Source organism: Aulonocara stuartgranti, assembly GCF_965226115.1.
Source record: "Aulonocara stuartgranti genome assembly, chromosome: 14".
NCBI classification, from domain to species: domain Eukaryota; kingdom Metazoa; phylum Chordata; class Actinopteri; order Cichliformes; family Cichlidae; genus Aulonocara; species Aulonocara stuartgranti.
The window spans coordinates 16,976,345-17,003,430 of NC_138950.1; the positions used below are offsets into that span (position 1 = coordinate 16,976,345).

General features: G+C 40.0%; 2 protein-coding genes across 3 annotated transcripts in view; both read left to right on the forward strand.

The window, feature by feature from the left end:
* Window positions 1–27,086, forward strand: part of LOC309687189 (syntaxin-1A-like) — a 101,095-nt gene that overhangs the window by 41,407 nt on the left and 32,602 nt on the right. The window contains exon 3 of the mRNA XM_082501959.1: window positions 3,305–3,404. Coding sequence (XP_082358085.1) covers window positions 3,305–3,404 — 100 coding nt within the window. The remainder of the gene's footprint in view (window positions 1–3,304; window positions 3,405–27,086) is intronic.
* Window positions 22,983–26,410, forward strand: LOC309687815 (uncharacterized protein). 2 transcript variants are annotated; one of them, XM_082503018.1, is made up of 5 exons: window positions 22,983–23,198; window positions 23,533–23,624; window positions 24,003–24,197; window positions 24,286–24,362; window positions 24,619–26,410. In XM_082503018.1, exons 1-5 carry the CDS (start codon window positions 23,048–23,050, stop codon window positions 25,256–25,258), a joined length of 1,155 nt encoding a protein of 384 aa, XP_082359144.1. In that variant the 5' UTR covers window positions 22,983–23,047; the 3' UTR covers window positions 25,259–26,410. The 2 variants fall into 2 exon arrangements, with proteins under 2 accessions (XP_082359144.1, XP_082359145.1); XM_082503019.1 differs by lacking the exon at window positions 23,533–23,624.

Below are 27,086 nucleotides of genomic sequence, written 5' to 3' on the forward strand. Positions count from 1 at the left end.
GCAGTGCAGTTTTTCTCTGCAAGCTTTTTCTGATACGTGCTTTTATAAATGTTTACAGTACTGTGCAAAAGTCTTGAGCCACTCCTTTCTTTATATTTTGCTTCCGAGGAGATGGGTTTGCCTTGAAGAATAGTTTTCAGGCTTTCTGAAGTTTTTCAAGGTCTTTCTTTAGACATAATCTGCTCCTCACTTATTTTCAGTCAAGTCCTTGTATCTGATCATCTTCATAGGAATATTTTTTTCCTTTCTTTTTTTTGGTTGTATGCCAAACCACAACGGAAGTCTCAAGGTATGAAGCAGTGTTGTGTATAAAAATAACTTGGGAAAGAGCCAATTTTAAATGATATCTTTATACTCTTTGTTACTAGCAGCCTGTACAAAAATGCATCACTTGTTCTCATTTGTTTAGTTGAATCTATGAAAAATACAAAAGACAAATGTTTGACAGTGTTTTTTTTTTTGTTTTTTTTTTCCCCCCAGTAAATTTCAGAAATACTTTATTAATCCGAAGGATTAATAAAGTATTATATCCAAAAGAGCAGTTACTGAAAACTTCTTTTCCACATTGTGTGGCTTTTAGAAAACTGAGGTCTATATGTATCCAGGAGGTCATGAGAGAAATGCAACAGTGAGCGCTTACAGCCATCTGCAAAACACGGTGGAGGCTCCGTCCTGGTGGTGTCAAGATGAACTTTGGAATGACTTTTAGGAAGGTGAAGAGCTACTTGATTATGAGTAAGCTCTTATGTAATACAACTCAAGTTTAGCTGAATTGTTTTGCTTTATGTTCTGTGTTTCCATATATGTTTGCATGCTTCTCCTATTTCTCATTCTACTAAAGAAACATAGAGACGTGATGGGTGGCTCAAGACTTGCACAGTATGTGAATCATTAGACTCCTGCTATAAAGTAATCATTTCTTATGTATTCACAACAGCAAGTGTGTGAATACATTTGTATGCAATATGTTGAGGCTTTAATCTGCTTTGGCATTGTCTGAGTATCAGATCGTTTAGATGGATGCAAACACTACTCTAAGACGCAACTAAATCTAAATTGTGATGCTGTAGAAAGAGTTTAATTTGAAGATCTAAAGATGGATAGTAGATGAGGCTAATATTTGAAATTATGAACAATTTTGAAAAAAATGTTTTTAAATATGGATAATTCGAAGAAAATAAGTGCCTAACAGTGAGCTAAAAAAGAAAAGGCAGAGAAAAGATCCTCATCTTCAGCTATTTGTCAAAAAATGTCTTACTTTTCTTACATTGTGCAACAGAGCCCATTTATGCTTCACCTGATGATGCAAGAATGAAGTGAGCCAAAGCAAGAAAGACTCGCTGTGGCCTCGAGGCTCCTAATCATTCTCCTTACCAGATAAAAATGAGACTTTTACACTAGAATAACTTAAAACTAATGAATTACTGCAATATCCAGCTGGGATTAAGGCTGCTTAACATGACATTTGTACAAGACACAGAGAATAATAACAAATGTCTTCGGTCAAAAAGTCACAAGCAGTTGCAAAACTACCCTCAAAGTACGTGTATCAGTTTGTTTTTACACATCTGTGGGCTTTTTAGCCTCATCTGATCATGTTTTTCTCTCATACCAATAAAATTTATCTGATGCCTTATAAGAGCAGAGAGATGTGCCATGACTCACTAACGTGTGATTTCTAAACCGAGGCAGCTTAAAGTGGTTTCATCTTCTACTCTCTTTGGCGTCCTTCCTTTCTCCAGTCCTTTCTCACTCTCTTACATCTTTAACTTTTGCTCTCTTTCCCCCATGACGTTTAACTCTGCATTCACCTAAGCGACCCACCCACGGTGTCTGGTCTCTCTCCCAGTTGTCTTTCAGAGCCAATTATGTTATTAAAAAACAGAGCCAATCAGAAGCCAATTAAAGTCAAGTCAAGTCAAGTTTATTTATAGAGCACATTTAAAAACAACCAAGGCTGACCAAAGTGCTGTACAGTAAATACAGATAAAAATACAATAGAACACAATTTCGTAATAACACCTCGCTGATAAAAATAAAATAAAAATATATAAAACAAATAAATTAAACCTTTCTAAAAGCCAATGAAAAGAGGTGAGTTTTAAGAGCGGTTTTAAAAGTTTCTAGGCTTTTGGAGAGTCTGACGTGAGGAGGTAAACTGTTCCACAGTCTGGGTGCAGCCACAGCAAACGCCCTCTCTCCCTTTGTCTTTAATTTATACCTGGGAACATCTAAAAGCATCAGGTCGGCTGACCTCAAAGATCTCCTGGGGCGATAAGTACTAAGGAGTTCTGACAGGTAAGAAGGTGCAGTGCCATTTAAAACCTTAAAAGCCAGCAATAAGATTTTAAAATCAATCCTAAAGGCAACTGGGAGCCAGTGGAGAGAGCAGAGAACCGGAGTGATGTGGTCTCTTTTTTTTGAACCGGTCAACAGGCGAGCGGCAGCGTTCTGCACCAGTTGAAGGCGATGTAGACAGGAACGATCTAGGCCAGCATAGAGGGAATTGCAGTAGTCTAGCCGTGAAGTAATAAAAGAGATAACTGGCGAATAATCACCGGGGCTGAGAAGGGGAAATCTCAGGTTTGTAGTAGAGCTGTGAAAACTGACAGAGGAAAAGTGGAATTAGAGTTAAAAAGCCAAGCCAGAGAGATGTGCAAGGAAATGACCGGAATGACATGGGATAGGCTGGCCTGTAGCAGAGCAGGTGTAAAGGAGGAGAAAATGATCAGCAGTTTGATGGACTGAGATGAAAGTAAAGATTGATGAAGTCACTGACAGATGTGACCCGCTGATTTTCCGGCTGTCACCGAGAGCCAGAGACAGCACAGCTGGCTGCCAGGCAGCAGGAAGTATAGGCGAGAGGTGAAGGGGTAGAATATCAGTCCTGAACCTCAGTGGACTTCAAAGGAGGAGATGAATATGATGCACTTCAAGGATCAGTTTTTGTCAGTGTGCTTAATGACTGGGTTAAAGGCATTCATTTCCATTTATTTGCTGTCGATAGCACTCGTGTATCTGTAAGATACGTAGGAGGCAGCAGCGGGTTACTGGGAAAACTTTTCCTAGCTCACTTATCAGTCTGTAGTACAAACAAGCCAGATCTTGAAATCTGTGTCAGAATTAAACAGGGTATAAATAAGAGAATCGTCCAGTTTTGCATGGAGAAATGATGACTGAGGCTGGATGAACTTGGAAAAACTTTCATATTTGTGGTCTTCACAGCATCTGCCAGGTGAGTCACAGGTGCTTCCTGCTACGGAGCAGATCTAAAGCACCTTTTTGTGTCTCGCTCTCTTGACAGGTGGAAGAGATCCGGGGTTTTATCGAATCGCTGGCAGAGAAAGTTGAAGAGGTGAAGAGGAAGCACAGCGCCATCCTTGCCTCACCCAACCCAGATGAGAGTAAGGCTCTTTTTTCTGTTCTGTTTTCTAGTGTTTAGCTCTTTAAAATGACATACTCAGGGTAACTCTTGCCTCAGAAATACTGTACTTTTGTTCTGATGGGACTCGACTGCCTTAGGAGTTTCCATTCAGGTGAAACTATAACTTATATTCTTTTAACCAAAGTCCTAATTTATCCAGAATTTGAATGGGTTTTTATTAATCATATCCACAGTTTTATTTCTCACTTGTTAAACTTGGGGCGATCGTGGCTCAAGAATTGGGAGTTCACCTTGTAATCGGAAGGTTGCCGGTTCGAGCCCCGGCTTGGACAGTCTTGGTCGTTGTGTCCTTGGGCAAGACACTTCACCCGTTGCCTACTGGTGGTGGTCAGAGGGCCCGGTGGCGCCAGTGTCCGGCAGCCTCGCCTCTGTCAGTGCCCCCCAGGGTGGCTGTGGCTACAATGTAGCTTGCCATCACCAGTGTGTGAATGTGTGCGTGAATGGGTGGATGACTGGATATGTAAAGCGCTTTGGGGTCCTTAGGGACTAGTAAAGCGCTATATAAATACAGGCCATTTACCATTTACCATTTGTTACCTACCGCCCAAAATCATAAAATAAGAGATGCCACCACTAGAGCAAGTTTAATGATTTAAAAAAGGGGCCTACAACAAAGTAAAAGGATAAGGCCATGTGCAGTACCAACCACACTGATGTAAACTAACATTAATGGGGAAATAACCATCAAAAGAAATGGAGAATATACCAGTCCAGAGACACACGATACGCCCGACCACAGGGCTAGGTAGAGACCGCTTGTGCAAAACCATCCTCAGATCTCAATCTAGCTTTGAAGGCTTAAAAACAACCTTAACAAATCACTAAATGTTGTGTTGGTTTTAATTTCTTTCTTTACCCATCGATTTGTTGCTCCCTTATTTCCAGAAAGAGTGATTCGCCATGACTTGATTTCTTGATTCATTCAGCCGAGGTTACTACGACTGACCCCTTGTTTTCACCTATCACTGTTTAATGATAACATCAATGTTTAATACTGCAGTGATTCAGTAATGAGTCCGAGAAGCTTTTAATGGAAAGGAGAAAGAGAAGAAAGCCAAAAGTCACAGTTTGCCGTCTAATGTACGACGGCAGCCAAAAGCAGGATAATCGTCGCAGAATCCGCTGAACAAAGAGAAGAAAAATGACTGTGTCGTTTAAAAGAAATTGAGGAAATAAAGAAAAATTTGTCAGAAAGAGCAAGAAAGGCTGTGTGCAGACTGGAGACTTCAGTAGAAGTCAGAGGACCTTGAAAATGTTTCAAAGCGCTCCACCAATCCGTCCTCTCTCTGCTTTTGGGGCATTTATACCCTCACGGTGAAATCTCTTACCTTCCCGTTTCTCCATTTTTCTCAGTTTTTCTGCTTTCTGTCTCCATCACTCTTTACTGCTACATTTTCCTTTTCAGCTGCTGTTAACCATATTTCATACTTCCCAGTTTCTCTGCTGTCTCTTTGCCCATTTGTGCCCCTCTTTACATTGCTTTTGTTCAGTCTGTGCTGGATACTCAATCCATCGTTCCTGCTGTCTTTTTGCTCCACAATCTCTCATCACCTCTTCTTCTCTCATTTTATATCAGGGCATTGATCTTGACCCTTGTTCACACAAGGGGGATGTTACTCATGCTAGTGACACCTCCTACTAATAATGTTCCTTTCCTCCTCACTTATTCCCTGCCTCCCCTCCCGCCTGCAAATATATCTATGTGCTTGCAGCGGCAGGCATCAGATGGGCCCTTTATCTATCCTGAGCGTGCAGATGGACGCACTGAGCGGAGCAGCAATGAGGAAAGGTGTTGCATTTATGATACAAATTCTCCTGCAGGTCATTTCCTGACTGAAATGACTGTGAATGAAATCAGAGCCGTGTGTGCGCCTTTGTGATAAATGCTAAAGAACCGTACATCAATCAACGATTGATGTAAATGTCAGGGTTGTTCATTACAGGTAGGTCGTTATGTTCTGTACTTTCTACCCGTTGCACTGTGACCACTGACGGCGACTGAAATAACCTGGAACGTACATTCAGGACGCTCATTCGTTTGCTGAGTAGGATTTTTATACCCTGTGTGTTTTTGTGCATATATTTACATATTACATATTACTGCTTTGGTTTAGCAGTAATTTCCCTACATCAGTGTTTCTTGTTACATTTCCTTACATTATCTGTTTCTGGGACCTGAGGCATGACTAAATTTAATAAGTAGTATGATAAGTAGGATGTTGAAGACTGATCTGCTAGGCGTGAGAAAAAAGAGGAAGACCACAGAGGTTCATGCATATAGTGAAGGAAGGTTGCTGTGGCAAATGTGGATGCTTTGCATAGGGTGAGATGTGGGCAGATGATCCACTGTGGCCACCCCTAAAGGGAACAGCTGATAGAAGAAGGAGCACTTAATCTCTTTAAACAGGCACTGGATAAAAATTCTCCACAAAGGAAGGAAAACATTTATGAAATTCAATTTCAAAACCACCTTCTGACAACAGTTTAGTGTTGGAGCAGCTTTTTAAATTAATCTGCATTCATAAAAATGCCCGTCACGTTAAACATGATGTGCTGGCGTGGATATCTGCTGGCTCAGAGTTTTGGACATTGTCCCTGGCTAAGTCTTCATATAATAGCTGGTGGGATCCCTAAATGATTAGCACTAAAATAACTAATAACATTTCCATGATAATAGATGCTAATCTTATGATGTGAAATGGATTTGTTTTGCTATTTCATGATCAGAAGCCACAGTCTTAGTAAAACTGAAACGTTGACCTAATGAGAAACTAATCTCAAAAAAGAGATTCAATTCATCCTGGTGGGAACACAATTGTTTTTTCCAATTTCATCGTTTATCTGTGCATTATAAGGTCTGCATGTGTATATGTGTGTGAGTGTGGTTGTGCGTGCCTGTGTGAAAACATCATTTTTTTTGTTTTGGCTGCTGTGGTTCTAATTGTGATTTTGACATTTCCCTGCTTCTGCTGGAGTGTGTCATCAAAAGTAATTGCACAGTGGCATTTCATTGTGAAATCTAATGCATGCAAGACCTACGCTCATTCACTGCTGTATCGAAAATGGAAAGTCTTGCTGATATTCACTGATTTTTTTTTTCCTCCCCCGTGGTAAGATGAATCAGTTCTGCTTCTGAAGGTTCCTCCCATCAAATCAAACTTTACCTCCTTGCTGATGCATAATAGGCGAGTCTGTCCTTTTCTTATCCTCTTCTAGCACAAGTATTTTGCTACTCATCCAAGAATCTTGACTCTTAACTTCTGTTGCTTTTCCCCCCACATAAAAACGGGTGTTTATCCAGTGAGCGGCAGTTCTGTGTGAAAATATCTTGTTGATGTCAGAGGAGAATGGCCAGAGTGTTTCAAGCTGACAGAAAGGTAGCAGTAACTCAAATAACCACCTGTTACAACCCAGGCATGCAGGAAAACATCTCTGAATGCAGAAGATGTCAAATCTTGAGGCAGATGGGCTACAGTATCAGAAGAATACACTGGGTGCCACTAGTGACACCTAAAAACAGGAAATTGAGGCAACAATTTGCACGGGCTCATCAAAAATGGAAAAATGTTGCCTGGTCTTTTGTGTCTCAGGTTCTCCAGCAACATTCAGATGGTTGGATTAGAATTTAAACAGCATGAAAGCATAAATCCATTGTGCCCTATGTCAACGGTTCTGGCCCTGTAGTGGTGTAAAGGTGTGGGGATATTGTCTTTAGTACCAGTTGAGCAGTGTTTAAACTCTACTAGTGTCCGATCATTGCTGCTACCATGTCCATCACTTGGTGACCACAGTGAACCCATCATCTGATCACTGCTTCCAACAGAATAACACACCATGTCGCAAAGGTTAAACAATCTAAAATTGGTTTCTTGGACATGATAATGACTTCACTGCGCTGCACTCAGATGGCCTCCACAGTCACCAGATCCGAATCCAATAGTGCAGCTTTGGGAGAGAATCACATCATGGGTGTGCAGCCAAAAAAAAAATCTGCAGGAACTATGTGATGCTCTTATGTCAACATGGAGCAAAATCTCTGATCACTGTTTCCAGCAGCTCATTTAATCTGCTTTGAAGAATTAAGGCATTTCTGAAAGTAAAAGTAAGGGCAAGGTGTACCTAATAAAGCGGCCTAAGCATTTAAATGGGAGTAGTGGGTTGTGCGTTATATTGAAAGAGAGAGAGAGGAAAAACACTGCCATATTTTTTTTTTTTATCCAGTCTGCTGCTACTGATGAAGTACTATATAATATGTAAGATTATTTACTTTTGTTTGTTTTAATAGAGATCTATTAATCTATTTGTGCTTCCACCATGGCTTCAAAAACATTTCACATCTCCCCAGGAGCTGCGCGCTTGGCCAGCTTCACAACCCCGAATCCCTCCTCTTCTTCCCCTTCTGCTTGCTGCAAACTTTCACTGCCCGAGATGTTTCCTCAAGAACTCCACAGGCGTAGATCCTACATTCATACGCACACACATATTGTCATGCATGTAGCCTCTTTGCGGTGTTACTTTCGCCCCTGCATTACACATTATCCCATATCTCAGTTTATCCACCCCTCTGAATGAAGCACAGAAAATTACCTCAGGGGAATTGCCGTATGCTGTTTGTGTGCTTTTTTGTTTGTAGTTAATTATGTGTTTGTGTGGACGGTTTTCTGCAGCTGCGTAGAATAGAAGTTTCACAAATGATGATGGATTCTGTAATCATCTGTGTCATAATGTGTATTAAGCCCATATGTTCTCATGAGTGCATTCCTCTAATGCAGGAAGAGAAGCTGCAAATTTAAATTTAGAAACATTATTGATTTTTCCATTCACAATTAAATGATTGCATTATTTGTTTTAGCTTGTCGCACTGGCTGTTGGGCACAGCTTCTCATTTTTTGATCAGTGAGGCAGAATATATAACAAAAGGTCAGCGTTCATTACTTTTCCTACACAGTTGCATCCACGTCCTCCACACTCTGTTAGTCCCGGGAGAGTGTGAAATTTCTAGGATACAGTGAGGCATGCAGTTATTTTCAGTTGGGAGTATTCAGGTGTTTTTAAAGCACCTTTTTAATCCACATTAGGGTTTGTGACACTGAGACATTGTGGTTGTTATGGATGATAATCAGTAGCTTTCAGAGATTGTGTGTTTTCTAGTAACGCATTACCGCCCGCTGTGGAAACTGAAAGCCACCATTCATATGGTCTGCTGCTCGCTTCACTGCTGCTGAATGTTAAAGTGTGTTCACGAGCTGATAATAGATTACAGTTCATGTTTACAGAAGGTGTTTAGCTCGGCTGATGCTGAGCAGAGCTTGATTCTACTGTGCTTTGGCACATGGATGTGTTTGCTTGCTTTCCTTCTAATTTCTCGTGCCTCTTTATGCTGTGTGACAAGCTGCATGTATGCTGCTTTAATAAAAGTATTTACCCATTTAGTTTAAACATCAATTGAATTGAAACTTGTCAAATATAAGACCAGTTTTTGCAGCTCGACATTGTTTTCCATCGTAGGCTACGTGCAGTTCATTGTTACTGTTTTCATGGCTTGGTCAAGCCATTTAAAAAAAAAGGTCGTCCAAACAGCAGCATTAAATTAACTGAGTGATTTTATTAAATAATACTCAGAAAGTCAGTCAAATTGAAGGGAGATGCTTGGTCCAGGGAAAGTCCTGGCTAGTTGGAGACCCAACTAGCAGATCCTGAAACTACCAGTCACAACCCGATCCGTTAAACAAAGACGGTTACAAAAACAGTCGTAAAATTGACTTTGACATGCTGGGAAAATCCCTCAGCATTTTCTTTTTAACCTTTTATTCATTACATGTCAAGTGTGTATAGCTTTGGAGAGGATGGCCAGTGCTTACTGTTCAGCATCTTGGACATAAATGATGGATTTTATTCATGTAGCAATTAGCAGCAGTGATTCATCATAAATGCAAAGGATTTTACACCCTAAATCAGTGCTAATGTTTCCTTCTCATTATCTGAATGGTTTAATTGCTGATTTTTAAACTGAGGCATGGATTGGATTATCCATGCCTCTCTCCTTACTGTACTTTACTACTAGCACCCATTTTAATTGCATCCACTTGTATTTGAAAAGACAAGAAGGAAAGTAGCTGATCTGCTCAGTTTTTAAGAGTTCAGAAAGCTGCACTAACCAGCTGTTAGACACAGAGCTCAAAAAGGAAAAAAAACCAAAACAATTTCAGGCTGGGTTTTTTTTTAGCACTTGGCTTTTCAGGTGTCTGGGTTGTTGGGAATAGAAGTAAATCTCAAGATTACCAATCCTTCCATTATCTGTATGTGCTATCCTGTTGCAAAAATGGAGCACATTATGGATGACCACTGAACACACCTAGTTGGGAAAGTTGAAGACCATCCCAACCACGCCATTCACCACAGGGAGAATATATTCAAGCCATACTTAGATGACACAGGAAGCCACAAAGTGTTTGGACTCTGGGAGGAATCCTGAGCAGCGACTGTGTGCCAGGCCTGAAGAATGATTGATCCTAGTGCACTTAACATGCCTTCCTCATCTGTCCATTAAAACCATTTAAGACAGACAGCCTGGTGTAAGACCTTGAAGTGGTGCTCCACTAGTAAACAACTCTTAGCATCGAGGTTCATTATTGACCATGCAAAAGCGGTGGTGAATATTTTATCACAGATAGCAAAGTGATGTTAAAACTGATGCAAAGCTAGCAGAACACCAGCGAAGGGCCTTTAAATGTTTGTTTTCTCTTACATCTCCTGGCTGGAGAGTTTTGCATGAATCATAACTAGGGCTGAACGATATATCGCATTTGCGATAATATCGCGACATGATCAAGTGCAATTTTCTAACCGCAAAGGCTGCGATTATACTCTGGACATGTCCAAATTCATGGGCTGCATCCTCCTGAGGCCGCATTTGTAGACCGATTACGTCACAGCGACGCGCCGAAGGCTGTCCAAATTACTACCATAGCCCAGCCAAACTCCAGTTTCCAGCAATGGCGGCCGCTACTAAGTTTTAAAATTACTCATACTAATCTTTCTGGGTCACAAAATAAACTTTTAACATATTTTCAGGCGAGAAAGTAGTTGTGTAAACATCAAATATCTGCTCGGTTTATCAAGATATCCCATATTTGCAAAAGTGCTTCGACGTTTTCAGAGGCGTCTGCTACCCACCAGCTCGACAGCTAGCCGGGAGCTCGAGGGTTACTGATGCGGCCGAGAACGGCACAACTCCCGGCACATCATTTTCAGATCACCGCGGAGTTTCGCTGCTCGGGTTAAACGTAATATATAAGTCACTTAGACAACCTAAAAATGTTATTGTTGGGCTTTTTTCAGTGTTTTGTTTGTTCGTGAGTAAATCGGTTTGGCTGAGATTAAAGTTATTAGATTAGATAAAATAAAACTTTATTAATCCCCCGGGTGGGTTCCTCCTTGGTTTTCACACAGCTGACTAAACGTCAAACAGAAAACTTATTAAACAGAAGTATGAGACAGTCGAGAATTTACACCAGTGTCTGGTTATATTTTAGATAGCAAGAAGCAGACGGCCGAGTTTATTAAACTCCACCGAGACAGCGGTGACGCTAATCAGAACTAGACCGTCCAATTTCACGCCTTTAAACTTTAAAGGCGTGTTTGTGTGTGTGTTTATACAATTGCTATTATGTTTGCACTTTATGTGTAATGTTACTGACTGCAGAGATCAGTAAGATGTGTGTATTTTTTATTTATTAGTTTTATTTATTTAATATTATTTTTTAATTGAATGACTGTCTAGTAGTTCACAGATGTCGAAAAACTGAGTGTGGTAAAGCCACTGATTTTTTTTATGTATATTTCTGCAATCTGCACATTGTACTGACTTTCATTTTAATGTTTACACCAGGGTTCCTTGTCAGCACTTTATGCTCAGATGTTTGTAAGCTAAAAATAAACTATTGTGTATGTTCAAATATACTGTTGTGATTGAAGAAGTTAAATAAAAATGTCAGTCATCAATTCATGCATCACCTCATGTCATCATAACAGAGGTCTGTCTTCCAGGAAAGAACAGTTTAAAATTAATGTAATATAGTATTGGCCATACTATATGATGTATTGCTTGTCTTTGTTTAATAATACAGAAGACAAAGACCTTAAAAAATAATCGCATATCGCATCGCAATCGCAATATTGGGGCAAAAAATCGCAATTAGATTATTTTCCATAATCGTTCAGCCCTAATCATAACGCCAGACTCAAACTCATTAGCTGAAATTTATGTAAACAGAGGGACTCGGTCTATTCTGTCAGTGTTCACATTGGCATTTTTTTTATACATATTTTGTGATGTGCTGGGAATGTTATCCCTACAATATAACAGTAAGGACGAGTGGTACAGTTGTTATATGCACCTCAGAAACACAATAAAGCAGTAGACGCTTATCTGCACTTGGATGCAGAGAATCTGCCCTTTAACACTGATACTTGAGAGGTTATTTGACAACATTTCTGAGTCTGTTTTTCCAGCCACTTATGCGTTTGCACCCTCTGACATCTCAGCCTCCAATTTGTAAAGAGCATCCTTCCCCTGAATCTTAAAAGTCCTCAACTCACAGCACTGGAGATGCTTGTTTTAATTGCAGCCTGTGAGTGTTACTATTTCTAGTTAGTCAGTTTTTGGTCTGTTCCCACCCTCGGAGTGCTGTTTGCCAAGGCTCCTCCACCCTCAACCAGAATTTGAAAGTGTTGTGTAAGTTCCCCCAGCTTTCTGTATTCTCTTTGTTCTCCCTCAGCTGTCTTTTTCTTTGTGTTTCTCTCTTTTTTCACTCTGTTTCCTTTTCTCTTACATCTCCCTCATTATGTCTGAGCTGAGATAATGTGGTGCTATAGCCTCCAAAGACATGGCTTTTTACTGTTGAATAATAAGATCTCTATGAAAGTGAGGTTATTGTAATGCGGACTATCGCAACCAAGAATAGGGACACATTAAGAGACAATGGAGGTCAAAGGTGGTAAGATAACGTATTCACACAGGGATAAATCAGTCTGAGTGCCTTCTGTCCTCGACTGTAGAGCCAGATCAGCGATGCCGTGCAGGGTTAGTGGTCTGATCTGCATTAGTTTCAAAGTGACCATATCATTACCATATTAATTCTTTATAACCCTGACGTATCATCTTGGAAGATGTTGCAGGGCAAAGGGAGGCTCTTGGAGAGAAGGAAATGGTTTGTTAGCAGAGACATAATGAGGTTATGTGCTCTACAGTGAGCGGTAACCAAAGAGATAACATGACCAGTGTTTTCTTGCAGCACAGAGTGTAGGACATATTCATTTAAACTGAGTTCTGAGATTGAATATTTTAGATTTTCAGGATTAGTGTTATAGCATCATAAGCTGATTTACGGTTGTGATCACAAGTGTACACCCACTTATAGTGGTGCAACGGATCAAAAGTCTCATGGTTCGGATCTGATGATGTTTTGTTTTTTTCGTCACGGATCGGATCAATTTTCGGATCAGCAGGGGGAAAAAAAGAAGAAGACAAAAATTTTACTCGCCGTTTACTTATTTAAGTATTTTTTTACCTATTAAAAAACATTCAGCTCAAGACTTATTCCACGCAATTATATAAAAACAAATTAAGGTGCAATATAGGGCAGTACAGGGCTTTCTATCTACCACTATGCTGTGATATAATGAGAGGTCACGGTCACGTAGCTTTCCGTTGCCCTGGAGGTCCACCCATTTGTAGTTAGGGCAACAGAAGATGGTGGGACAGATCAGCCATAGCTTTAAACTTTTCCTGCTCATACATGCTGGGAGCGATCTTGTCACTGAAGTGGACGCGCGACGGGATGTCATAGCGTGGTTCAAGCACCTTCATCATAGTTTAAACTAGTGCTGTCAGCATAAATCTAATGACGTTAATGCCATAACTGCATTACGCGGCAAATCTCCGTTAACTAGTTACCATGGATCGCCCCGTGCGTGGGGCTGCACGGCGTCAATGTGTCAACTAACGCGTTGACTAGTTTAAACCCCTTGTTTTGCACAACTGAATACGACCTCCCATCTGCAGCTAAACACCCCAATAGCTTTTGTAATAGCTTTAGCCCGGTCGGATTGGGCGGCAAAGGGCTGCTTAGATACCGCAAACTCCTCTGCTCCTCCACTTAGCTATCGCTTGACAGACTGACCACGCACACCATACGCAGACCTTTTTCTTCTTTTTTGAATCTTCGGGTCACGTGCGTACCGAACCGTGGAGTGGGATTGGTTTGATTACGGATCAACCGTGATCCATTGCACCACTACCCACTTATTGTGGACATGAATGAATGAATGAATGAATAGTAATCTTTGGGCTTTTAATGATTTCTTTGAACTGTTCTTTTTCCAGTGTGGAATGAATGTACAGCAAACATGTTTAATGACTTTAGCAAGTTGCAACTTCATCAGATGCTTTTAGAAGAAATAAAAAAAAACTTCTGGCATAATTCTGACTCAATGTTTGACCACTCTGCTTAGAAAGTGGTCAAACATTGAGAATTTGGGGTAGTCCTCCTCCTTTATTAATTTATCCTCAATATACCAGTACCACTGGAAACAAAACAGAACCGTGTATGATGCTACCACCACCATGCTCTAAATATACCTCGTTATAACCAAATGGCTCAGTCTTTGTCTCGTCTGACCATAAAACTTTTGAACGAAGGCATTTGGCTTCTCCGTATAGGCACCTGACTAAAAAAGACCCTGCTTGGTCTGCTGCTAGCAGCAGCTACATTAGATGCTACTTGTAAGAACAAGTAGGAACCAGTGCAACCAAAGCTAAGATGAGGAGTTGGCTGTAGAGCTTCTCAAGTCATAAAGGTGCATTTATCTGATTTCTTGCAACCTTTTCAAGTACACAGCATTAGTCCTCAACAGCTTTATAGAAGGACCCATATTCTCTTTGACGTGCTGTCTGACTGTATTGAAAATCAAATGCGTTATAGTTGTTATGAATGACCGTGCTGGAAGGAAAAAAGAAAAGTCGTCTGTCGTAGCGATGCAGGGGGCAGGCCCAGTATCATTCAGAATCATTTTTATGACGAGCTCTCCAGGCAGCTATTGATGGTGTTCACTCATTTACACATGAGAAGTGCCGTAAATTGTAAAGTACCAAATAAAATAAAAAAACAACAGGATGAAGAGTGCAGTTGCCATTTTCTCTTTCCTCCAAACACAATATTATTTCTTTCCTGTAACACAGAAAGTTACAGGAAAGAAATAAGTCCGTACTCAGAGATTTCAAATCTAACCCAGGAAAGGAAGGAAGGAGCTCTATTTTTAAACACTTCTTGTATGCATAGTACTTTAGTGGTTAAATTGTAACTGTGCTTTCCGTTTGCCATTATCCATGTTAGGACAGCATTTCTGGAGTAAGGCAAATGTCAGTAATATTTGAGGGATGAGCTCACACTGTCTCTCTGAAACATCAGGCATCTGGACTCTAGACGATCAATAAGCGGAGCAAACGCACAAAGGACTGGTAATATATTTACAGAGGGAGCTGAGAGAGAGAGAGAGATGAAGAAGAAGATAAATAGCTGCAAGTTAGAGATTGGAATGGCACCAATTGACCCTGCATCAGAGAGGAGGAAACAGAAGCAGCTTGGTATCTTGTCAGTGTCATGTTACCCATGTTATGTGAAAAGCAACCTCGGATTGTGTTTTGATGAAGGGTTAAACACTCCTGCTGTAATAGTTCATGTAGGCTAGAAGCTTAACGTTGGAAAGGATTCTGGGATCTTTTTCTCAGTTCACATGATACGATTTAATGATCACCTTTGAGGAAAGTGATATGATGATAAGAACATGCTCACTGCAGGAGGTTTGCTTTTTGATTCAAAGCTTTAATTGAGATATCATCAATCTGATAATCAGGAACAGCCTCACACTGATAGCTTAAAGTTAAAGGAAAAGTTTTTGGAATTATTTCTACAGTGATATTACATTTTTTTTTATTTCCAACAGCTGAAGAAATCAATACTGATGTTGTCTGTGCATGGCAAAATATTGCAAGTGTGGCATAAACGTTTACATTTTGCTTTTTTCTTTCTAATCCACTTTTCTTCACTGTTTTTGAATGTTTATCATTATTGGGTTTTTGCACCTTTTATTATGATAGGAACAGTTGAGGAAGCAGGGAAAGAGGGGAAGACACACAGCAAATTGCCCGGAGCACTGCATTACTGCATTAGCCTTGTTTTATGCATTTCCACCCTAACTTGATGAGCTCAATGGTGTTCTGCTCCGCTGTTTTATATGTCACGTGATGTCTTGGTCAGTAACAGTTATTATTAAGATATTACTAAATACTCCCGTAACAGATTTGATAAAATGAGCATTTCAAATCTCCACCGTTCTGGTTGTTAAGTCATCAATCTCTGTGATTGTCAGTCCACTGTGAAAAAGGTCATTGACTTGCCTGGTGTGTGTGTGTGTGTGTGTGTGTGTGTGTGTGTGTGTGTGTGTGTGTGTGTTTTTCTCCTTGTGGGTTTTTTTTTTTTTGTCTTTTTTTTTTTGTCTTTTTAAATTAATTCATTATTTTTGCGAGTGGGAGTGGAGATCTGCAGTGTTTACACATGGGAGAAACGGTTTGTTTATTTAACCAATTTAATCATATGTGTGTCTTAGTGTGTGTTGTAACAGTGTGTTGTAAGTTGTAAATGACTACATACTTTAATACCTAGACTGAAATTGGGAAGAGTTAACTGAGCACGCCTGTCTGATCTGTTTTGTTTCTGCTTTGCGTCAATAATTAGTAAAATAGCCAACAACATCATGGGACGCTTAAAGGAACTATTCGAAGGAAAGATGGTTACTGTGATTTTTAACAAAACCTGAAAAATTATAAAAGCAGATGAATGAAGTGGGAACCCAGATCCAAGGGAAACCTAATAGATCTGGGTGGGAAATTACACAGATGGCTAAAAGGTAAAGACGAGAAGTAAAAGATGCACAAAAAGTTGTTACCAAATTAAACAGGATGTTACTATAACACAGACATAAAAAAGAGATGCATAAACAAACAACGTCAGATAAAGATGATGAAACACAGGGTACTAGATGTACAAACGACAAAATGTGAAACAAAAAACTGCAACAAAACTTAAAATCATAAGACTGCTCTGCGGTGAATAAATTGATTATAGCTCGAGTAACCAGAGTAACGTGAGTGTAAATCCTGCAAAAAGCTAATTTTATTACCCTTCAAAACAAATTCATTCCTGTGTTTCCTGCGTGTATTTGATATGTGATCACACTGTTCTTCTCCGAGCTTCTACATTTCTCCGTGCCTTGTAGCATCTCTCTCGCTCTCCTTCCCTCTGTCACTTTGAAACAATCTGAAGCTGGCGAGAGGACTGACTGCAGACATCGCCATAGCAACACAGTCTTAATGATGGCAACAAGCATGACCTGAAGATTTCATTTGAGAGCGTCTGGAAGAGGGATGGAGTGTGATGCCACAGCTCAATTGACTCCTCAGTTTTGCCCTCTAATTTGCTTCCCTCTCTCCTCTCCCTCTGCTTATTCATCAGCTCCTGTACTCTTCCTCTTTTCACACAGTCAGTAATGAGGCTGAATAGACACTTGATTCAGCAGCTTGGCCTCCTCTGTTTGGTAACCACAAGCGGGAAATCTAATCTAACTCCTTAGCGCACGCACAGGATGCACACACACAAACACATCACACACAGCCTCAAACAAAGCTCAGTTTTTATGGTATTTTCTCTGTAATACTGGTAGCTGACCTCATCGAACAGGTGACCGGAGGTTGCTATGGTTACACAGAACCGAGAGACACGCTTGTTAATAACCTCACACCCCTCTGAGTTTCTGAAGTAGTGCAAACACATGAATAAGTGGGCACAACGATGAACCTTAACTGCAGTGGGGGGAGAATCCACAAATCCAAAAAAGGTTCTTCATTTTATTGAAGATAAATGGGTATAATAACAAATTTCTTGCAATCTGTGATGTTTAACTTTTGATTCAGATTGATTATTGAAGTTGGGAAGATCTGTGCCATCATTTAAACGAAATCATTTGCAGGCTCTTTTGTATCTGACAATCAGACTGCAAGTAAAAGAAACTTAGCGTCTTCCCATTTTGATGTTTGATCAGAAAACTGAGAAACTGCAACTTGTCAGTCACTTATTAGGTGCACGGTAAAGCGTTCCCGCCCTTGTCACCCTTTTTTGGCTTTAATAGAGAGCATAAAATCCAAACTACGCATCACACTGTAATAATTGAAACTTATGATTGAGTAACTGGAGGTCATAGATCACATGAGCAGTGAGAGCTTTTCTTATAGACTGTCATACAACCAAAATTTACAGGTTGACATTTTTGCTGGTGCCCATTGGAAAGAATACAGAGTTAACAATCTGATGCATTCCCTTACTTTTGCCATCCCAGAAGCTATGTCCATATTTTCTTCTGCTTCTTCATCTGCTTGTTAATCAAAGCTTTGCATTGTCCTCCCATTGACCAAATCATCCAACATACTGTGTGCGTCCTTTGCATCTGCTCTTTTTCCTGCTCCTGGTCTTTATACAGCCAGTCTGTTTTTGCTGGTTTGTGAAATGCGTCCACAAATTTACATATATATTTTATTTCTCCCTGAGTTTGTCTTATCACAAACTCTGCAGAAGTAGTTGTGTGTGGCTTAATTAGCAAGAGAAACACACACCAAGGAGAAGAAGGCATCATTTTCTATTCAGTCCTACACAACTGTCCTGTTCTCTGAGTTTGAGATTTGCTGTTTGTCTGCATAAATAGCCAGCCTGGTGGCTCGGTGGTTAGCACTGTTGCTAAGGTCCTGAGTTCAATTCCACCATCGGGGTCTTTCTGTGTGGAGTTTGCATGTTCACCCCGTGTTTGCATGGGTACTCTGGCTTCCTCCCGCCGTCCAAAGACATGCAGTTAGTGGGGATAGGTTAATTGGTTAATCCAAATTGGACATAGGTGTGCATGCGGGAGTGAATGTGAGCGAGAATGGTTGTCTGTCCCTGTGTGTTAGCCCTGCGACAGACTGGCAACCTGTCTCTCGCCCTATGACAGCTGGGATAGGCTCCAGCGCCCCCCACAACCCTGAAAAGGATAAGTGGAAGCGAATGGATGGATGGTCTGCATAAATATGACATCAGCAGATTTTATTACTAGTTCTAAAACTCATAGAACCCAATTAAACAATGAATTTACAATATTATACTTTTTTACATATGAATGATGAAAGTTTTTTTTAAATTAAGCCCTCAAACAGAGACGATTGAAGTAAAAACTATTCTATCACTATCACGCGCTTGAAAAGGTGCGACTTTTGAAGGCAGACATTCTCTGATTTGTTGTTCCCTTTTTCAAACGTGAAAAAAATCCCCTGTGAATAGTTAGCGGGTTTGCAGGCAATTCAGTGTCTTCCATGCAAACTACAAGCGACTGCAGCAATCTGCTAGTGGCCAAAGCAATCGCAGAGAGATTTTAGGCTCAGTGTGCCATGTATCTCCTTGCAAACAGTTTTACCTAGTGACTACCAACAACCTCAACCAACCGCTCACAAACATCACATCACAACCTGTTACTCGGGCCTACAGGTTTATTTCAAGTTGTAATCATTTATGAATGAGCACAATGTTTTTATTTCAAGAACAATCAAAATCCCAACACATTTTAGAAAGTAAGAGTAAGAGGAATTCATGCTAATCAGTCATGAATGCTAATCAGACTGGAAAATGTTACAAATCTGTCTCTAAAGACTTTAGATTTCACCCATCCACAGTCAGACAGATTGAAGTTCAAGACTCCAAAATGACGAAAGACCTTCGCACATTGATTAATGTTCATGAGTCAACGATCAAAAGAAACTGGTGTGTATGTGAAGACTGCAGTTTGCTTAAGATCGCAGGAAGAATCCATAAAGTTGTTTGAACAATGTTTTATGAACCGATGAAATTAATATGAAACTTTATGTTTGGAGAAAAGGAACAAAGACCGCACTCCAGCATGAAAACTGCCATTGTCATAGTATTATCATGGTTTGGGTTTATTTTGCCACAACTGTGCAAGAATAGCTGCCCATGATTGATGGAGCAAGACATTTTGAAATATTATAGCTATTCTAAGGATGATGTCTGTGAACTGAATCTTACCAGCAGGCTTTGCAGCAAGACAGTAACCCTCAGCACATCAGTTGTATTGCCAAAGAAAAATAACAATGGTGTTTTAGAACAACCAAGTCAAAGTCCTGACCTTAAGCCAGCAGAAATGTTGTTAAATGTCCTGAAGTGAGCAGTTCATGTGTGGAAACCAACCATCTCAAAGATGAATGTGTTCTGATCAAATTTCTGACCATTCTGATCCGAATGGGTTAAAATTCTTCCACATTGATGTGCAGGACTGATAAGCAGCTACTGCGGCACAAGTTGGCTGCACCAGATACTGAAGCAGAGTTTCTCATGCCTTTTCTTCCTCACATATCTGTGAGAATCTATGTAAAGTCTGTTTTGGTTTCATTTGTTATTTTTTTTATTTACACATATATTCACAACATATAGCTGTTGTCAATAGTGAGACTTGCTATATTGACATTTAAAATGAGGGATGACACAGAAGGTTAGCCCGCAGCTGCCTGATGTCATGTATCGGTGATCTGTTCAGTCCTACACAACTGAAACTAATCAGCCTTATGAAGAAGTGTGCACATGTCCACATGCATGCATAGCACATACACTGTTATTTTGCCTTGAAGCTCTCAGCCCACCACCTTAGTGTTTGACCCTGACAAACTCAGTATTTGCTGTTGCCACAGGCAGCAAAATTAATTGCAAGCGATATGGGCTTATTCAAACACATACCAAGGATCTAGTTCCCAATTGCTCATTTCCTGAGTGGAGTAGCTATTTCTTGGTACTCTAACTTGTGCTTTCTTTTTCTTTTCTTAAAAACATTGGTAGGTTATTATTTATTGTAGCTGGAGAGTGTTGATATGGTAGACTTACATTAATTCTGTGTTTTTTCCCACCTTTAATTTCTTTTATGAAATAGAGACTTACAAATGTAAATGAAGGGACAGAATACATGATCTCACTTTATATGCATAGTCCTCTTAAAAGAACAATTTTAAACCCCCTTCTTTTCTTCCACATCTACTTTTTGTAAACTCAAGAGAGTGAGTCTTTCCATTATGAGTTTTTTTTGTTTTGTTTTTTTTTATCTGGAAAATGATCCTGTGCTCACGGTTCTATTCCCGAGGTTCTCGTTCTACATCTTTCAGTTGCTATTAATTGGATTTTTGCCCAGTGTTTGTGCATCACATTTCAAAAAGACGCTTGAATATATCCTAAATTTTTTTTGTTTCATTTCGTTTACTGAAACAGGTATTTTCTGGCATTTCTTAAACACAATCTCCTGCAAGGATGTGCGTCTGGATCAGTGATACACATCATGAAAAGGCTTTTCAGGCTCGAGCTTTAAGGAAGTCTTTGGTGATACAATAAATTTTTTTTTAATTTTATTTATTGGTAAAAAAAAAAGAAAGATTCAGATTTATTCTTGATGTGTTTGAAGCTAGACTTTAGGGTGATCAGTGTGTTTGCTGTCCGTGTAATGAAAATGTTCCACTTTGCTGTTTAAAAACAAACAAAACAAAAATGCTGTATGTGAAATGACACCTATCAGCCAGCACTCTGTGTGTCCACAGCTTTGTCTCACTGAGCTGTACGTACCACAGGCTGATATGGAAATGCATCTGTTAAGCAGATTAAAGTCTTGTAGTGCTTTGCTGATCAGTCTATAAATGGTTTACCATCTTTTGCATTATCGCATCAGTGAGGGTTTGTTTGAATGAGCTCCTGATTAGGATTTAGATGAAATGGTATGGTATGAATGGTATTATTCAGTGTCACTAAAATCCAAATATAACATTCTCCTTTCAGAGTTCAGTTTGCCATCCATGTGGGCTTTTCTGACTGTCCGTAATCATTAAAATTATATCCCAGACTGCCATGAGGAGCATTCATATAATATGGATCTGTATTGTAGCTTCAGAGGAAGAGATGATGATGATTTCACATTTCTCAGTTTCTTTCCCATCAGAGATATGTGCAAATATTATATTTCAGTAATTGAACATGTAGCAGTGATTGAAGTATTCCTCGTACTGTGTAATCAAATTATCCACTGAGGCTGTGTCTCTAATTGGGTTCAGATGTTTAGCACGAATTTTAGTTTAGTGGGGCTAAAACTGGCCGTTATTTATCGTTGTGATTTATTCAGCTTTAAAAAGGAGGGAACTACGCAGAAACAAACTCATCAGAAAGAACTACTGCAGGCGGTTTGTTTTGATTGAATAGGTTGACCGGAATAACTTTTTAGAAGAATCTTTTATTCATGCTGGCCTCCTACAGCTTGTTAACATATGGAGATTTGGTTCTTTTATGGCATTAAGATGATAAATGAGTTTCTCACCCCCTTGCAATGTGCTAAAAATGGCAGTTAATGCTCCAGGGTAGTGTGTGTGTGTGTGTGATAGAGAGAGGGAATATGTGTGAAAGCTTTTCCATTTTCTCTGACTTTTTTTTTTTTTCTCCCCTCCGTAGTGAAAATTGAAGCAATGGGTAGCACTTTACTTTAACCCTTAAACAGCATTTTTAAGCTAACACTAATTTGCATTAGGGCAGTTGTAAGAAGATTTAAGTGGAATTTGCAACAGCTCCTGTGGATACCTGTAAGTGGATGCACCTGTGTAAACACAATAAAGCTTGGATGTGTACCAAACTTATGGAAATGGCAGTTTTCATTGTCACATTTCATCCTGCTATACTTCAAAAACTAAGAAATACAAAGAAATACAAAATACCAAGATGCTGTTGACTTGGCCTCCAAACTGTCAAGTTCTCAGACCTATTGAGCGTTTTAGGGAAGGTTAATAGAACAAGTAGCATCAGCAGAGATCCTGCACAACAACTTGCGGGACTCAAATGATTTGTATTTCCAGATGAAACCAGAGGTGTTCTGTCCATGCCCTGATGGGTCAGGTTGTTTTTGGCATCACAGAGGCGGCAATTCAAAAAAAAATCTCCAAAGAACATTGGGCAACAATTCCTACACAGTGATGTGACAAACTCACAATTATCACAGATCTTGATTGGAGTTCTTATCTGGTTTAGGAGGGAAGTGCTTTTTCACACAGGGTCAAGTAAGATCGAAGAGCTTTTTTGTCCTTTAATAAATGAAATAATGCTTTCAAAGCTGCACTTTGTATTTATTCAGGTTATGTTTTCCTAAATTTTAGCATCTGTTTGATGATCTGACACATTTAAGTGTGATAAATATGCATAAAACTAAGAAGCCAGGAAGGAAGCGAATACTTTTTCACAGCACTGTAAATGTTATTATCTCCCTGCTACTTCCTCCACTGCTGTCGTTGTCATAAAGCAAATGATTAACAACGTACTTTCTAATATGAGGCCACGCAATTATTTCACTGTAACAACGAAATGGACTACTTGCACTAACACTTCCGCGTTCTATGTAGTCCTGCCCCAGTGCTTCCGGTGCGGTTAAACCATGGCGACGTTCTACACTCGCTGCCTACAAGAGCTCCCAAAATTGAACATCACCGATGTTCATCGGATTTGCAGAGTGACGACTACCCCCGCCAGCAAATTAGATAAAGGATTTAAGTTATATGCTGCATCATATATACACAACTACGAAGGTAAGAAAACGTAAATTAACCGACAAAGAAACGCTAGCTAACGTCAAATGCAAACACTACGTTACTCCGCTATGTCCTTCATTTGATGTCAGTTCTCTACATTACATGTTTTCTTAAACGGTGTTTTATGTCGTCCTAAACTATAGTTGAGGTTTTCTTAACTAATGTCACTTTTGTAGTTAGACACTGTTATAATGGCGTTAGGTAGTTGGCTAACTATGGAGGTAGTTAACTACCTAATGCTACTCTTGCTAAGTGTAAAATATATATGTTTAAGACATGCTGAAATGAGTAATACAGAAATAATGCTAATGGTACTTGTATCTTTATTCAGTGTCCAATAAAGACAGGTTGTCAGGGGAGGTCGGTGTGAGAGCCCTGTGCTACAGGTCAATGAGGAAGAGTGAGGCACCACACAGACTAAGTGTAGGCAGTAAGCTGTGTAAAGTTGTTAATCCCCGTTCAGTGGGGTTCAGTTCATTTAAGCATTAGTTAAGTTCATTCCTAAAGGCCCATCAACTTGAATGTTTTCCTTGTCTCCCTGCTTTATCACTCCTAATTTGACTAGTCAGATAGTTAAATCAACGTGTGTTTGGGTGATCAGAAACATTTGACAACAAGTTAATACTGCAAATATACACAATCTAAGTTATTACAGTTATCAAGCATGGTTAAGTTGTTTTAATAGGGAGAGAAGGAAACACTAAGCATTCAGGAGGGTGCGTAACCATAACACTGAACTATGTTCCTGTTCGGCTCTTCCATGAAGATGTTACATTTTTAATTTTCGTTCTTTCTTCTTAGATTAAGCTTCTGGATTCATCGCCGGTGATACTGACACATAGCCAGTGCTCCTGTGTGGCAGGCGCTGTTATGTGCAATCACACAGTGGCACTGCTCTTCCAAACAGCACACTACTCACAACTCAGAGTGCCGGTTGTCCCCCCTGTGCATAGCTGCACGGAATCTGAACAGCAATGGCACAAGCCACGGACAGTGGTAATTTAAATGAGGTTAAAGTTTTTGAATTAGTCCATGTTTACATATGAACAGCAACACCATCCATAGTAAATGTGTCTTCTGTTAGGGTGTGAAGCCAGGACCCATCAACTCCATGATCTTCACTAAGCCGGTACCAAATAGGATGGCCCAGACTGGAGTACGGTAATTAGATTTGTAAAATTTGGTTTCACGTGTTACAAATGTATGTTGCTATTTTTTTCATACATACATGTGTCAGAATAGGTATTAATTTACATACAACATTACACTTTCTGAAGACGGCTAACTCAGTCATGTACATATACATCCCAGTCTCTAACTTATGCACCACTGTTTTACACCTTTTAGTTTTTAGTTTAGTTGTTGTTCAGTATAACAACCTTCTTCCTTACATTATTGTCATTGATGTTTTCTTTAGGAGTGGCTTCTACAGAGGCATGGTGGGTCCGTTACCAGATCCCTGCTTGTTCAGAATAACGGAGGCATATGCAAAATTTAATATTGAGGACAGGCCACTTGTGACCACAATGAACATGAGACCTGACAAGCCCCTTGTGGAAAGTGCCTTTGGGCTGGTGCAGGAGGGCAGTGTTCTGTCATATCAGCAGCCGGTTTTGACAACCCGGTACATCACACTACACCGCGATGCACCACCAACACCGCACTTGCCTCTGGAGGGGTATGACATCTTGCCATCAGATTGTGTGTTTGTGTGCTCAGAAGAAGAGCTTCTGCATCTGAAAAGCTTGTCTGTAACTCTGGAAATGGCTCACAAAATAGAGGAAGCTACACGTGAGCAAAGCTCTTCGTCTGAGTGGCATCAGCTCCGCAGGCCCAGAGTGACTGCCTCTAGGTTTCGGGAGGTGTGTCACGTCAGAGGCCAGAGCTCGGCCGAGTCACTAGCAGAGCGTATATTGAAGGGAACAAGGCAGACAGCAGACATGAGGAGAGGAACTGAGATGGAGCCTGCAATAGCAGCAGAGTATAGTAGGCTAATGAATGTTAACTACTCACCCTGTGGTCTGGTCATTCACCCCATTGCTTGCTGCATCTCCTGATGGTGTTGTTTTTGACCCCAATGAATACCCCCAGTTTGGCTTCGTCGAATTCAAATGTCCCAATGTACAAAACTTTATTGACTGCAAATATGTGCAGATGGAATGTGGTACCCCTAAACTAAAAAAGAGCCACGCATATTACTGGCAAGTGCAAGGACAACTGCTCATCAGTGGGATGCAGTGGTGTGACTTTGTTGTGTGGGCACAAGAGGACTACCTAGTGCAAAGAATATACATGGATACAGATGTGCACAATGCAATCAGAGAAAAGGCAGACTATTTCTTTTTTTACATATATATGCCAAGATACCTTTGTTTGAAAAAATGAACAGTGAAAACATAGCAAAAAGAAAAACAGATCCTTCAGGCTGGCTGGAACAAAATAACTGATGTTTTATTTTCAATATATTTCATGAATTCTTTTGTTGTTACATGTTACCTTTATGTGACATCAATAAACTGTTATTTAAGCAATGGCATCAATTTAATTTTTAAAAACACACATTAAAACGTTGAATTTGTGCAGAACTTATTTACATGGTAAGTATTTAAAACTCCATGCCTAGCATACTGATATACATTTAGACAATAACACAACTGAACTGTAGAAAATGACAAATGGTATTTTTGATGTTCCAAAAGCTCAATGTCACTTATGATTTTAAAACGATTTAGTGATTTACTTTATAATTTTGATAAACAGTTTTGTTGAATCTGAATAGTAATATAGTAATATAATTAAACAGTATTATTAACATTAAACATTTGCAATGAATTTGAATTATCAATAACTGAAACTCAACTATCAGCACTCAAGTACCAGTTCTGTAATCAAGTATTGTCAGCTGAGAAGGAAGAAATGCAACTGTAGTGGCCTCAGCTGCAGGTCATTTTCCATAAGTTACTGGCACTGGTGTCTTGGGAAAAATCCATCTTGTCTCACTTAACCCATTTTTTAACTAATGCTGTGTTCTGGTAATTTGACAGCATACATGCCACTGCAAACAGTTGGTTGATATTATAAACATGTGACATGGTAATGATGCTATCAAAAAGTTTGTTCTGTTTGATCCTCCTAATGACTCGCTCCACATGTACCCTGAGTCTGGCTATGGCCTGCGTCTCCTTAACCTGGTATGCTGGCATCTGCTTCTGCTTAGATAGAAAAGGTGGGCAGTACACTTTGCATTTACAACAATCAGTGATTAGGAAGCCCTTATCTACCATCACTGCCATGTCTTCAGTCAACTTCTCAGCAATGCCTGATTGTTTGAATAGTTCCTTGTCACTAACCGAACCAGCATACAGATTAGAGATGAAAAGTAAATATCTATTTTGTTTTCATTAAGACTGGAAAAACTTTCGAAATTTAACTGATGGTGACCTTGGTATATTTTAAACAGTTAGCTTGAATAGAACTTAGGTGTACCTGGTATAGAATCGGATGTCAGTGTCGGAGCCAGCAAAACGCTGTAACCCAAATTCTCGCTGGACACGTAACTCCTGTATTTCCTTCCTCAGAGTCTCCACGTCTTCGGACAGGTCTTCTGCAGCTGATGCAGATATGTCCAATGCAGACGGCTCAGGGACTGAGCAGTAGTCATGATCTCTTGTAAGACTTTGCTCTTCTTGATCGTCAGGAGGAACTAGTTCAGGGCGTCGCTCCGTTCTCTCCCAAACACTACGCCGCGGTGGTTCAACTTTATAGCCATTCCACTCAAAAAGTGTTGGTACAGCACCTTTAATAAGCCTCCTTCGACCATCGAGGGTTGTTGGCTCTATGAGTTGATCACTGGCAAAGTGTCTGCAGCAGACCCTGGTGTGAGAG

Coding starts and splice junctions, on each gene's coding strand:
- LOC309687815 (XM_082503018.1), top strand. CDS start 23,048: ATGGCGACGTTCTACACTCGCTGCCTACAAGAGCTCCCAAAATTGAAC. Junction 23,199..23,532: donor ATATATACACAACTACGAAG/GTAAGAAAACGT, acceptor ATCTTTATTCAG/TGTCCAATAAAGACAGGTTG. Junction 24,198..24,285: donor GGCACAAGCCACGGACAGTG/GTAATTTAAATG, acceptor GTCTTCTGTTAG/GGTGTGAAGCCAGGACCCAT.